Source organism: Drosophila novamexicana, unplaced genomic scaffold (genome assembly GCF_003285875.2).
Source record: "Drosophila novamexicana strain 15010-1031.04,08,12 unplaced genomic scaffold, DnovRS2.1 tig00000739-arrow-arrow-pilon, whole genome shotgun sequence".
NCBI classification, from domain to species: Eukaryota; Metazoa; Arthropoda; class Insecta; order Diptera; family Drosophilidae; genus Drosophila; species Drosophila novamexicana.
The window spans coordinates 2,440,127-2,454,654 of record NW_020824819.1 but is presented as its reverse complement, the minus strand read 5'-3'; the positions used below and the strand labels follow the sequence as shown (position 1 = coordinate 2,454,654).

At 38.8% G+C, this 14,528-nt stretch overlaps 2 protein-coding genes across 2 annotated transcripts; both read left to right on the top strand.

The window, feature by feature from the left end:
* Window positions 1-2,149: 2,149 nt before the first annotated feature.
* On the top strand, window positions 2,150-2,909 carry LOC115763574 (histidine-rich glycoprotein). The gene is made up of 2 exons (XM_030706192.1): window positions 2,150-2,206; window positions 2,262-2,909. The coding sequence occupies exons 1-2, from the start codon at window positions 2,195-2,197 to the stop codon at window positions 2,907-2,909; spliced, it is 660 nt and encodes a 219-aa protein (XP_030562052.1). The 5' UTR covers window positions 2,150-2,194.
* A 9,777-nt stretch (window positions 2,910-12,686) lies between these two features.
* LOC115763459 (partner of bursicon) lies at window positions 12,687-13,169 on the top strand. Its single transcript, XM_030706032.1, has 2 exons — window positions 12,687-12,941; window positions 12,999-13,169. Exons 1-2 carry the CDS (start codon window positions 12,687-12,689, stop codon window positions 13,167-13,169), a joined length of 426 nt encoding a protein of 141 aa, XP_030561892.1.
* Window positions 13,170-14,528: the final 1,359 nt, after the last annotated feature.

The window sequence follows — 14,528 nt, the reverse complement described above, 5'->3', positions numbered from 1 at the left end:
CTGCTGTTGATTGTCCCTTGACAGGGCATCAAATGCGAAAACGACCGCCCAATTTACATACAATGCACATCAATCCAACTGCAACAATAACAATAACAACAACAACAACAACAATATCAGCAGCTGTAGCAACAACAACATAGGGTACTGCAACTGCCACTGCCACAACACAGGCACTGCGCACCTTTGTGGCATCAGCATTTTTCCTTTCATTTCAATTCGCTTCGTTTCGTCTCGATTTCCTCCTTTTGACTCTCCTTGCCGTTTGGGCCGCACTATAAAGCGTACTTGTTGTCCAACTCCAATGGCAACAACTTCAGCGGCCATGACACAAGGATTGACAGCATGTCGTCGCTGTTTGGAATCCTGATTGACATGAGTAATCAAGCAGCCGAAATGTGCCCACAAAACGCAGCCAGAATGACACTGACGGCAACCTACCAAGCCAAGCTACCTACCAACTTACCGACCAGCGAAACAACAAAAACACCAGCAACAACGAAACATCACCAACATTGGACTGACCGAACACTGCGATGATGGCCACAACAAGGGACCAATTGAAGGCTAGCTTCAGATTACGGCAGAAGGGCTCTCGAGCTAACATCAAGAATCAGGCTTACCCAATATTAAATAGAATTTGCAAATCAATTAATAATCTTGTAACATTATCAAACAATATAGTCTATATAACAACTAGAAATCCGAGCAGAATCAAGCTAACACGAAGAATTTTATAAAATAGGTGGGTATACCCTGTATTTTGCTATCATTAAATTTTCTTCTAAATTTTCTGCTAATCTAAAATTTTTTTTTTAAAGCAAGTAGCTATAAAATTAATGATGCTTGATCTGCTCTATGCTTCTCTAGAAGCTACATGATAAATTTGGTGACTACAGAATTTCGATATCGATTGTTATCGAATGCTTGGACACGAAACGGGACACGTTGTTAGATTGTCGGAAACAAACTCGTACTGCGTGTCTCTACCCTCTATAGTTTCTGAGATTAGCTTTGATACGTATGGACAGACGGATGAACAAACAGAAGGAAATGATCGACTACACAAAATCATTACCCATTTTGAATGGGTCCATATATTTTTCCAAATAAGTTATTTGTGGAGTACCTTTATTATATACCTAACTAGAACTTCTAACTTTAGATACACAAAGTGAAAGCTTGCAGGTTGATGATCATTTCAAAAGATCGACCAATGTTATTAGTCACGCCCACTAGACATAGAGCAAGCCGGCACAAAATGTACGCAAAAACTCGATAGGTAAGAAATTCCCTGCTTCGGGGTCAAAGTCTCCGTGCAAGCAACGCCATGATCTAAGCTGGTTTAGCACTGGCAGCAGATTATTGAGCAGTCGGTTACACCCAGTTTTAAAAGTTAAAGTAGATATTGTCAATATTCCGTAGGTAACATCTACGTTAGAAGGGGAAATGTATTGTAAAGGAATTGTACATTGGCAGCCAATTTTCGCATCAAATGCAAATTGTATGGGGGATGACAGCTCCCTCAATGTGGCGAGTCTTTGGATTACATACACATACAATTCCATTGCCAACTCGACGCTCGAGTTTCGCCTTTGATGAAGGCGACACGACATTGACAGACGGCAGCCGATTGACTTCTGACAGCCAGCCAGCAGCTACTAAGGCAGCCAGCGAGATCTGGCACAACGGCCACTGGGTTCGATCATTGGGGAGACAGGGTCCACACTACCATTCTGATGACTTTTTGTCAGGCTGATTGACGTCAACGACTCGACGAAAGGCTGGCACATAAATCTTGAGTCTCGTTTGTTGCCTCTTCTTCGAGGCAGGCTCAACTTTCAGGGATTATGCCGACGACGGCTACGGGCGGCCATAAACAATGTCATTTTAAATTGGCTATCGATGAGACAATAAATTTTGGAATGAATTACTATCCGTGGATTTAATTTAAATTAATAAAAGCCTTGCCAAACGCGCCAGTAATTGTTGGAGCGAAAGTAAACGCTCTGCAACATTTACGAACTTGAACCGAAATGGGCGTGACCAAATCTAAATTCGAAAGTAAGTAGCCAAAACTGCCTAATCTCTGACTATAAATACGAATGCTTGAACCTAGTTCAAACACAGTTCGCTTGGGTTTAGAGTTCAAACAACGCCTAGCAAGATCAACTCATTAATCTGCTGCAGCACCATGGCCTTTAAGGTAAGCTAAAATTGCGAGTTCCGCAAATCTTGCAGCTAATTGATCCTTTTTATAGATATTCGCAGTATGTGCCTTGCTGGCCTGTGTGGTCGTCCGAGCCGCTCCTTTTCATGGTGGAGCCACAAGTCACGCCTCAGTGCACCTGGTGTCTCACGACGACCACCATGAGGGAGCAGGCCACCACCATCACGAACATCATGACGATCACCATGACTCCCATGCCGAATACAACTTCAACTATGGTGTCAAGGATCACAAGACAGGCGATGTCAAAGAGCACAGCGAACATCGTGATGGCCACAAGGTGACTGGACACTATGAGTTGATCGATGCCGATGGTCACAAGCGTACTGTCCACTACACTGCTGACAAGCACAAGGGCTTTGAGGCCCAAGTCCACCGCGAGAAGCTGCATCATTTCGTGCCCGCACACCAGGCACATGGTCACAGCGGATATAAGGGCGGCAAGGTTGACTTCGAGGAGCATTCCGATTCCGGCAGTTCTGGCTACTCCGGCCATGGTCATGAGGATTACCACTCTCACGGCCATGAAGGTGGTCACCATGGTTCTAGCTCTCACAGCTTTACATTGAGTCAAGAGCACGGAACCGGACACGATGCTGGACATGATGCTGGACACTATGCTGGGCACGATGCAGGCTATGAACATTCATACGGTGGACATGAGCACAGCTATCATTAATTAACAAAACTGGATGGATCGCTGTGATCTCATCTTGAATATATTACCAAATATTATTGTTATCCTCCAATAAATATTGCAATCTTTTTCCAAAGTGAATATCTCGCATTTTACTATTTATTGTATTGTATTATTTTGATTCATTCGTCAATAGAATTAATATGTACTAAAAATGTTCCTTTATGGATTTTAAGAAGAAGTCCGGCTTTTCTTATAGAATAATGAATGGGAATTGTGAGTCTTATATGAAAAAATATCCTGATATTCAGAATATTTACAATAATATTAGCAATTACGAGCATTGAGTTTTCATAACTGCCATAATCCTATTTAGTTCGTATGATTAGCAAATGAATTTCTGAAAGTTAAACGAGATGCCGAAATCAACAATTCTAATAATTCCAACATAATTTACTGTTGCCCAACCCAGAAAACAACCCCTATTAGCAACAATGAACTAAAAACAAAAAAAAAAAAAACATTTTTATCACTTACCACACAAATTCACATTGCGCGACGCAAAAAATGCGATAATAAATAAAAATAATAGCAACTGCAATTTTCGCACTATATTTTATGTATAATGTATAAAATGCGTGCCACACACAAATATATACACACGCACAAACACGAAACGTATAAAAATAATAAATTACTTCAATAGCCGGATAACTGTAGGAGCAAGGCCGCACAAGGAGGGGAAGGGGAGGCTGTGCGAAATGGAGAAGAGCGTTTATTATGCGCACAATAAACGCGGCGGGCGCAGTGGCGACATAAATTAAATTTATGATGCTTATAAATATTCCACAGTCATTTGTAATATAGCAACAAGGAGAACGGGGCAACAGGATAACGCAAGGATGCAGCCTGTCTGCTGAACAAATTGTAGGCTACAGGGGTAGATATAGCAAATACTCACACCCATAAACACACACACACACACACACACACACGCACAGACACAATACTCACACGTAAACACAAGAGAAATAAGCCCTGATTTATGGATATCAGACGAGTAGTCCGAAAATGTCCCACAGCAAATCAAATCATCTTTAGAACTTCAAATGAAAAGCTCGACAGTTTCGGAAGCATACGCCTCACAGTTGCTGTAATAAATATGTAGATGCAGCCAATACACATAAAACCCATTCAATAGTTGAGGTTTATTTTCGAGTCGCATATTGTTCGCATATTCCATGGATGGCCTAAAATATTCCCTTGCCAAGGCCACATACGCACACAACTATGGAATTCAATTTGTTTAATTGCATAACTAAAGATTCTTTTTCGGCCTAAAGAAAATATAATTTGACTTGTGCTATCTCAGTTCAAATTTGACATAGATATTTGAAAATGAGTTTGAAGCCTTTCGAGTTAAGAACTTTAAGTTGGAACAACATTTTTGCTTAAAGTCCAATTGTCTAAAGCTTAAAGCCAAGAGGAGAAAATTTTCTAAAAATTGCGGAAGGTCTCAAATGACCTTCAGAAAGATTTAAAAATGAATCAGAAGTATGGACTGGCATTCCATTTTCCACACTTGCGGATGGAATTACCAAATTCGCTAAGGCGAAACTTGAAACTACTTGGATATGGAATTGAACTTGAAAACTCACCCACCAAATATTTTACTTCCATTTCCAACAATAAGCTTCATACAATTGTTTTGCGCGAAGTATCCATGAATATCAGTTTGTCTTTTTCTATAAAGAGATATATGATAAACAGTTTAATAAAGTTATAAGTAGAGAGGTTTTAAAAAATCCACCCGAAATTGTGGGAAATTGGTGGAAAAGACTTGCATAAGACATTTTCCTAATATCCTAATATTCCTAGAAAGGAAAAGGAGTTTTTTCTGGCCGGCTTATTTTTCAAGCTCTACATTCAATATACAAATATTTGTTGAGTGTTCATAGCTGATTTTAGTGTATCTTCTAGTCGAGACAGAGTAATTTTACTATTCTTATTTGATAGAATTTTATACTTCTATATGTACATCGGATGTTCAAATGAGTTTAATAAAGTTATTAGCTCATAAATCAACGCAAAGGCATTAAAAAGCCAATTGAATGCCTTGCGTAGACTTGGCAGGAAATATAAATCTATTATATTTGCCCGATTGTATATGCATATGCACAAAACAAAACACATAAATATAAGTATTATACGATATTAATGAATTCGAAAGTAAATCGCTGAGTTTTATTGAAAAATCAATAAATATTAACTCAAATGCAATTAGCACTTGTTGCCGGCTTATCGAATAATTGCGATCGGTTTGAGTGTGACATTAAATTAGCTAGTCCAAAAATGTACATGGCGTTAAATGCGGTTTTATCATAAATTCATTGTTGGACACTTTTCACTTAATTTATGTGCTCAACGAAAATGTAAATTATTTAATTTAAGCTCGACAGAACGTTAAGTTGCTCGGATCGTAAATTAAGCTGATTGCGATTTATTTTAACAGCCGAAACCTAAAAGTTTTGCGACGCTTCAATGAATTTGTTTTTAAGTAGACGACTGCCTCTCAAATATTGCCAGATTTGAAAGCCGAACTGAGCAAACGCGTTGATCATTTGCATTGCAAATTGCCTGGTTGCCTCGCAAGCGCATAAAAATGAAGTAAATATATATTTTATGTTTCACTTGTCGTCGTTTAATGCCATAAAATGGGTATGTGTCTTATTAACTGTTGAGAATGTCGTTTAAAATACACAAAACCGGTATGGCACCAGCCAACCAAGCCCCAAACAGACCATATACCCAGCCACTGGGGCCACTGAAGCCGCCAAAAAAAAAAAGAAAAACCGACAGAGCCGACTGGCAGGGCGCCCCCAATCGAAGCGCCCGTTACCTGATTTGGTGTCATTAATTTTGGAATCGTAAAGCCCACAATATGTCAAATGAGACCACACAGCGTCGTAAAATTCAAAGTTTATGGCACTCACTCAGTTTGCCAGGGTTCGGATTTCGTTTGGTTTCGGTTTGGCTTTGGTTTTGGTTTTGGTATTTGGTATTTGGTTTGCTTGGTCGGTCTTTGAATTTTTTATCAGAGTGGCGTTTTTAATGGTTTCGCTTTAGGTGCTGCGCTGTCTAAATGTGTTGCGTGTTTTGGTTTATAAACGCTTGCCACAATATTAAGCGTAACTTATTTGTCAAGTCTGCCAAGATTTCGAATTTCGTTTCGTTTTCGGCAATGGGAAAACTGGAAATTCAAAATATATTACTTACATTCAGTTCGTGCTGACAAAACATATTACTGACGGCCTTACTAATTAGTCAATTCACTTTGTTTTCTATAGAAACAAACTAAATTTTCTATTAAGTTAGCGACTGATCCAATAAATGTGAATATTTCCAAAAATTCCTACGATGAGTTCATAGACAATTCATTATTTCCTATAATCAGTTCACAGACTCCGCGAAAAGCGTTGTTCTGAATTGAAAGAATTTGACCAGTTCTGTCTTTAAAGCATAAATTGTTTTTCTTAAATTTAGAATTAACAGTTTGGGTCTCTAAGCTGACGGTTCCATGCAAATCGAATATCACACATGGCATATATATTTTTTCCCTGAACCCATTAAAAAGGGTAAGAAGGATATACTGGTTTCAAGGCCCTCTTACTTTTTTATTTTACTTTAAGAACACTCTCTTAATAGATTTTTTGATTGAGTACAGGAGAAAGCATTCATTTCTGCTTCTTCAGCAATGCAGTAATCAATGGTTCATATTCAAAATATATTAATGAGACGGCAACATAAATGAATGATTTTGATTATACTAATCTGGTATCCAAACACTCTTTTAGGAAAACGTGTAATTCAAAGATTATGACTTAATTTAAGTGTCAGAATAGCGAAAACCCGACAGTAGCCAACAAATTCCAAATCCTAATACATTTGATGCCCCATGGCATCGTAATAATCTTAAATGCTTTATAATAACCATAAATGTTTGAAATTCATGTGTCAAATGCCTTTGGTCGCACAGAGTCGACGGACTGGACAGACTGTGCCAATTCGACGGCCACACAGTCGCAGCATGAAGTCTCCAGTCCCCCCAGACCCCACCTCTACAGTCCCTGGTCCCTGGCCTCGGGTATCTGGTCTCTGGTCCCTGGTCCATGGTCCCTGGACTGTGCCAACTGACCGACTAAATGCATGAAAATTGTTTATGAGCGTTTCGTGTGTGTATGTTTGGGTCTGTGGCGTATTTGAATTTAACTGATTTTTAATGTGCATGCAGACGAGCGGGCCGGGCAGATCGGGAAATGACGAGGTTTGTGGGCGGCGCACGCAGTATAAGATAAATAATCACATGGGGCATTACTTTGGGGTCGCCGTTTGCATTAGCCAATTTGCGGCAGTTTATTGCTGTATACATTTGGCATGATTGGGGCTACTGTTTAATAAACTCGTTGATTTATGGCTAATTAAATTAGTTGCCGTATTAATTTATGCTTGTTTACGCGCTCATGCGCAATGGCCGCCTCAATGGGTCATTGCTACAGTCGCTGCTTGGCCAAGTGAGTGGATTTCATGATTAATGATCACAAAATTGGGTTGAGCATGCTGCTCATAGTCATGTCTGTGTATAGGAAATATGCCGTATTCAAAATATAGCTAAGAACTGTGTTATGCCTTAGCTGTCAGTTATGCATCACGTTTCGTTTTGCGAAGCTTCCATTAACCCATCGTCAATGTCTAGGCTAGCATTTCATATGCCAAATTTCGCCCAAGGTCCCCTATCGAAAGTCGTGCCAAATCTTACTGCCTGATGGCTTGGGGTGTTAACCACATATAGCCAAAGCCCACTTTGGCCTTGCTTATCCCAAATTGCAATCAACTTAATAATAGGCTCGTCCTAATGTTGATTACAGGTTGCTTCCACATTGCCAGTGAATGTTTTTGCCGCTTTACGCACTGTAATTATCTTGTGAGCTGCTGCACTGACTAATATCTACTCAAGCTAGTGGCTTGGATAGTCTATAACTTTCGCTACGCCAAAGCTGTTAAAAATAATCACAAATAATGTATGGATAATCGAAAATGATGGCCAATGTTTGGCAGTCGAGCTAATAACCATTTTTACATTGAATATGTGTTTTAATTAGCCTTCCTTAAAATGCTCGAAATCTTACTATTGGACTTTCAGTTTAATGGGTAAATAATCCAAGCGCGATCTTAAGTAAAATTAGTAACTAAATGTTAAAGCTCGAACAATACAATACAATACGAGATTTAAGATTTTTAATTCTTATTTAAGTAGTTAGGCATATTTCATGAAATTAAGTTTCCGTAAAATAAACACTTGCAATCTGTGAACAACACCTGGTCAATTGAGCAATTGTTAGGAAATATTTCATTATCGATATATTTTAGATTAAATGCTTTAGTATTATGCAATACACAAGCAATAAAAATAGTTTTTCGCAATTATATATATTTGATGTTTGTTATGTAATCTTAATTAATTTCAATATGATTGATATGGATTGAGCAGCCAGCGAAAAGCCCTTTCAAAAACGTTGCGCATAATAAATCACCGAAACATAAACGTGCACACGGCAGACATTAGTCAAAGAGGCCAAAAGCAGGCAGGCAGTCGTTATTGTTATGAGTTTTGTTGTTGTTGTTGCTGGCAAAACGCATAAACATTTTACAGCGCAAACAATTAACTAAAAATAACATAAAAGAGTAGGCACTGACCCAGACGGGGCCAAGAAACACACAAAAATGATTTATGAACGTCACAATACACATTTCGGGAAAGTTACATAAATTAACACATGTCTTCCCCGTAATGAGTCAAGCCGTGTCAGTTGCCAGCCGAAGGCGGTAAAACAAGCTAATACAGACTAATAATTAATGCGCTTCATAATATAAGCTACTTATTTTCTTTTTCAAAAGAAACTAATACCTCTGCTCATTCAAGAAAATTTAATTTATAAGCAATACAATATTTTCAAGCTTGATCTCATCATAATAAATCGAATTATTTCAGCTAACAAAATATAAAAGTAACAAAACATTTCATTTGCAATTATTAATGCCATCTTAAATGTAACCTTTCATATTTGAAAACTGTTTTAAAAATGTTAAATATATTTTTAATTAATTTATATATTATACCATATTATAGATGACTTTCAATCGAATTTCGTCCAAATTCCTACCTAAACCTTTTTTGTCGATTAGAAAGCCTAGAAAGCTGAACGTTTCAATATATATATTTTCTTATTGGTCTTTATTATAAAAAGAATACTTTTCGTCGTTATCCAACTAAGAATTACGTGAGATTTATTGTTTAAAAATATGTCAAGTTTCCAATTGACGTAAGATGTATATTTCCAAGAATATTATATAAGTTTGTAAAAATATTTGTGAGTGTTATTTATGACTATAGTATATACACAAATCAGCCTTGTTTTTGCTAGTTAAACTAGTTAAAACGAGAGCTATACGAAAAGGCCAACTCTGGACCTGACAGCGGCAGAAGAGTGTATTTTTTAACGGCAAAGAGAGTAAACCACACAACAACAACAAAAAATTAAAACAATAAAAAACAAAAAGAGGGCGAAATAATGAAACAAAAGACCAGGCGCAGAAACAAATGGAAATGCTAAGTTCATTCAAATGGGGCAAGCTGAAAACGCCGGCAATAAAAAATGTGTACACATGTGCCCCCAGGACAGTTCACAGATAGTCTAACACACTCACGAATGCACTCATGCCATACGCTGACATACGCGAGCAGCACAAAAGGCCAGACCCAGATCCCAGGCTCAGGCCGTGGCCGAGGCCCAGGCCCAGTCTCAGGTCCGGGCAGACACTAATTCGATCCGATAATCATGGAGTCCCGCCAAAGGGCATGAATTGTAATTTCCTCTTTCGCGGAATTAACTGTCGGGCCTGTCGCTCGGTCGGTTGGCTTTGTAGCTGTGGCTTTCAATTTCTGTTCCCTTTATTATTGTTACCCTGTTTCGCTCACAATTTGAAAAACTGGCTGCCAAGCCATTGTTTTTGCCAGGCGCTTTGTATTTATGTGTCATATTTATTTATTTATTTAAAACATTGCGCTTTTGTGATTTTTTTGTTTTCTGTTTTTTGCACATTTGTTGTTCTTTTTATCAGTCATGTGCATCCGCTTCCACTGCAAGCTGAAAAGCCTGGAAGCCATTTATTGTAAGACATATTTTTTTCATATCATATTATCCCTTGAAGTTTAGATACTGTCGAGTTTTTTATGAACTGTGTGGCTCTTGAGTTATACAAAATGCCTTATTCAGATGGATTGCAAAAATATCTTACTAACGTATATTATTTATAGTATAAAATTCCCATTTACTTTCCTTAAGTCTGTTGGATTTTCATATTCGATTATAAAAATCCTTTTCCAAACACGACGCATAATTTGCTGAGAAACCAATTATATTAAAAAGCAATAAAATAGATCCCAAGAAGAACATGTTTATTTAGATCATGGCAATATCAAAAAACAAGATAATTTTTTTGTTAATCTTCGCAACGTTAAATTCTTATTTTAATATCATATCAGCTGATCTAATTATATTTAGATTGGATCTTCCATCTCACGCTCACTTTTGCTTCAGTACTTACTTCCCGATCTTTATGTTATTTTTAGGGCATGAATATTGCCCTAAAATGTGTTTAAACGAGAGACCATGCCTGTAAAAGTGCGAATATACTTTCAGTTTGGACTGGTTGAGAACAGGGAGAGGTGCCCAAAAAGTATAATATTCTAATTTGCATACCAAATGTTGTGCTCAAAAAATATCAATATAGATTGTTATCGATTTCAATAAAATGGGTCAAATTATCGAAGAATTGAAACAAGCTCGTACAGCGCGGAAGCTTGGGGGCAATTTCAGGTCCGTAGCTCTCATAGGTCTAATAGGTCGATGCGTTCATACATACGGACAGACGGGCATGGATCGATCGAAATGGCTATTGATGCTGACCAAGAATATATATATTTTATGAGATCCTTCTGTCTTTTGCATATAATTGCATAAAACCATTATACCCTTTTAACTCATGTTCAATGGGTAGGCTATATATTCCGTTTGTGATTGTCATTCGTATGCAAAATGAACTTTATCACTTTAAGGCAAAGCAAATGTAGATTTGATTAATTCAGACTTCTTCTTAATTCATCATGACAGAGAAGCTGTTTCCCAGGGGGTAATCATCAGTTATAATACTTAATACTAAAAGACAGCGACTAACAAAATTCTACGAAAACACCAAACGCAGCAAATAGAATATTCTGACATACGCCGAATAAAACAGAACTGAGCCGAGTCTGAATCGGAAGCATAATGTTTTTGGACCAGGACAAACCGTGCCATTTTCGTGGAGAGCGGGGTAAAAATAAAATCAGCATTTTTAGTAGTTAATTTAATTTATTGCAGCATTTTTATGGTTGACTTTATTGCATAATAAAACATAATTTACTGCGCCATTGAGACTTTTGCGTTTGCGTCGATAATTCTAAAGCGCAGCCATATTCCACGGCCCGGGCCGTCCCGGGCTGGGCCAGACCGGGTCGGGTCGGGTCGGGCTAGCAGAAATCGGGCGAGGCAAAGATGGCAGAGGGCTGGACGATAACTGGCGAACAGACTTCGACTTCCACCGAGACAATTGGTTTACGTGTGCGGGGAGTGGAGCGCTTTTGGGGCGTTCTGTTGCATGCCTCCTGGGCGCAGATGGAAGTTTTGCATATTGTATAGACGATGAAAAGCCGGCTAAATCAAATGTACATACGGTTGCTGATTCAAGCTGAAATATCTCAGCTGACTGCGGCCTCATAACAAATGACATGATTTATTCGTATAAAAGTGTACAAATATCGTCAATTTGATTTTTGCCATGGGATAGCCCAGTTGATTCCTTAACACTTTAGGGAACTCTACAGCAATTTTTGAATTTTCATTCAACTGTATCCTGTATTGCATATGGAATTATAAAACACGTATTCACTATCTTATTTTTTGATCGGATTTTCCACCGAGAAAGCATGGATGCTGCGAAAAGTGTGAAAAACGTCTCCAACTAATTTTCATTTCAGTTACCAAATTTGTGTTCTTAATTTCCCTCCAGGAGGGATTTATTTTCCGAAAACTCTGAAACACCTCTCATCAAAAAAGTTTCATACAAAAGTTGTTCACGCTTGCGGGGAAATTTAGCAAAACATCGTCATAGCGTAAACCGCCATCACATAAGGTAATTCCAGCAAAGGAGCTCCTAGCTCTTAAAGTTTGGGATATGCGTTGATCACCAATCTGTCAATCAATCAGTCAGTCAGTTGTGACAAAGAGAGATAACAAATTTATTTAAGTACATATCATAGAAGCGACTCTTTCCGAATATCGAAGCCCAGTTGTTCATTCGTTTGCCAAGTCGAAGAGTTGACTGAAATGAACTCATGGTACTCTGTACGCCATATTTGTGTATTTCACTCTGCCGCAGAATTGTGGCCCATTTGCAACTTGTAGCAGAGTCATTTGATTTAAGCACCAATTAACAAGAGAACATCAGCACATGATTACATTTCTGAGTCCTACCGCAACATAACCGACTTTCCACTGGGACCAACCGCTGCGAACAACACAAACATTCCATCAGAAAGTCACATATATTTCATCATAGAGCCCATCAAATGGAATTGCATCACTGAGCCAGCCTGCTCGAGTTCTATAAAAGCCCAAACAGTCAGTGCAAGAGTCAACAGTAAAGTGCTGAGACCTCAACATGCACCTACAGGAACTGTTATTGGTCGTGGCTGTGGTGCTGCCGCAGGGCTTGAGGGCGCTTCGCTATAGCCAGGGCACCGGAGACGAAAACTGCGAGACTCTCAAGTCCGAGATACATCTGATCAAGGAGGAGTTCGATGAGCTGGGTCGCATGCAGCGCACCTGCAATGCGGACGTCATAGTCAATAAATGCGAGGGCCTCTGCAACAGTCAGGTGCAGCCGTCTGTGATAACTCCGACGGGGTTTCTGAAAGTGAGTATGAAATAGCTCCAAATCAGGCTACTACTCTACCCTCTACACTCTTGCCAGGAGTGCTACTGCTGTCGCGAAAGCTTCCTCAAGGAAAAGGTCATCACCCTGACCCACTGCTACGACCCGGATGGCACGCGCCTCACCTCGCCGGAGATGGCCACCATGGATATCCGCCTGAGGGAGCCCACAGATTGTAAATGCTTCAAGTGCGGCGATTTTACGCGCTAATCCCAATCACAGCTAAACCCAAATAAAGTTCCCCTCTCATGAGCTTTTCCACAAATAACCAGTTGTTGTTTTTACCATCTGACATTCTAGTCCCTGGGGATGCAGAAAAACAGCTGTATGTTTGATTTGCTGATTGAAATCCAGTTGATATGGCTGCCAGGCACATTTCCCAACTCAATTGTTGATGATGTTCGTGTTGATTTACCAGTTCCATATCATTTATAAAATATTTGGGCAACTCGCCAGAGGGTGAATATACAACATTGGGATAGTTCCGCATTGCGAATGCCAAACTAAAGCTTTAGTTGTTGACTTAGAATTGTATTCTGTACAAATCCCTTCCGGATGTAGCTATACAATTCATTTTGTTAAAAGTTAAGATGTTCGAAAATGTTGAATCAATCGGTCGGACTTCAAATATTGCCATAATGGCGAATGGAATAACCAACTACAGCCAGACACGGTTAAGTTCCCAAACTTATTTAAAAAATTTGAGGCCCGATAAAAGGCAATATTTTGTGCGCATTTGTTTAAAACTAGATTTACACTTTTACAATTCTCATTATTTGACATTTGATTCATTTATTTTGCCCTGATTTGCCTTAGATCATTGAAAATTGATTAGTTTAAGAGCTTTTGGGCTTGGGATACATTTTTTTTCAAACCTTGTTCCACGTTTTAATGCAACCGAATATTTTTTTTTTGTATAAAATTGGGGCCTCTTATGCCTACATAAATTTAAAAAATTCTCCAAAAGAATTTTTTTTTTTTTAAACTTTAAAATTTTGAAAAAAATATTTCACATAGTATGGTTGGCGAATATAGAAACTCAACCATGCAAAAATGTTCAAAATTTTAATATTAAGAAAAACTTAAAATTTGTAAAACCTAAAATAAGCCCCTTCTTGGTAAGGCGCCATCGCAGAGTGTAATAGTGCTCCAATCCATTAAGGCTCTGGATTGAAAGATTTTGGAACTATCAGTCAAAAAACAACAAGAACGCTGCTTCGATTGTTTGCTGTTTAGATACCTTTCCAAATCCTGTAGCCAGAAATCCCTGCTATTTTTAACAACCGTTTTAACAACCAATAAGAGCTTCCCTGTGGCTCCACGCAGAGATACTTAACATGGAAAGGTGCGTGACTCGATCGGAGCTTGTGCCTTTCTCCTCTGCCGAAGCCAAGTCCAAGCCGAAGATGCGCTAATGCATGTTAAATATAATTTATATTGTGTCGGCACGTTGCGCTGCTGTTGATGGAGCAACTGACGCGATGCCACCCAACAATGCCTCGCACTCCACGGCTGATGCCTGATGCCTGATGGCCGATGGCCGATGGCTGATGAGGCTGTTGCAACAAC

Coding starts and splice junctions, on each gene's coding strand:
- LOC115763459 (XM_030706032.1), top strand. CDS start 12,687: ATGCACCTACAGGAACTGTTATTGGTCGTGGCTGTGGTGCTGCCGCAG. Junction 12,942..12,998: donor CTCCGACGGGGTTTCTGAAA/GTGAGTATGAAA, acceptor CACTCTTGCCAG/GAGTGCTACTGCTGTCGCGA.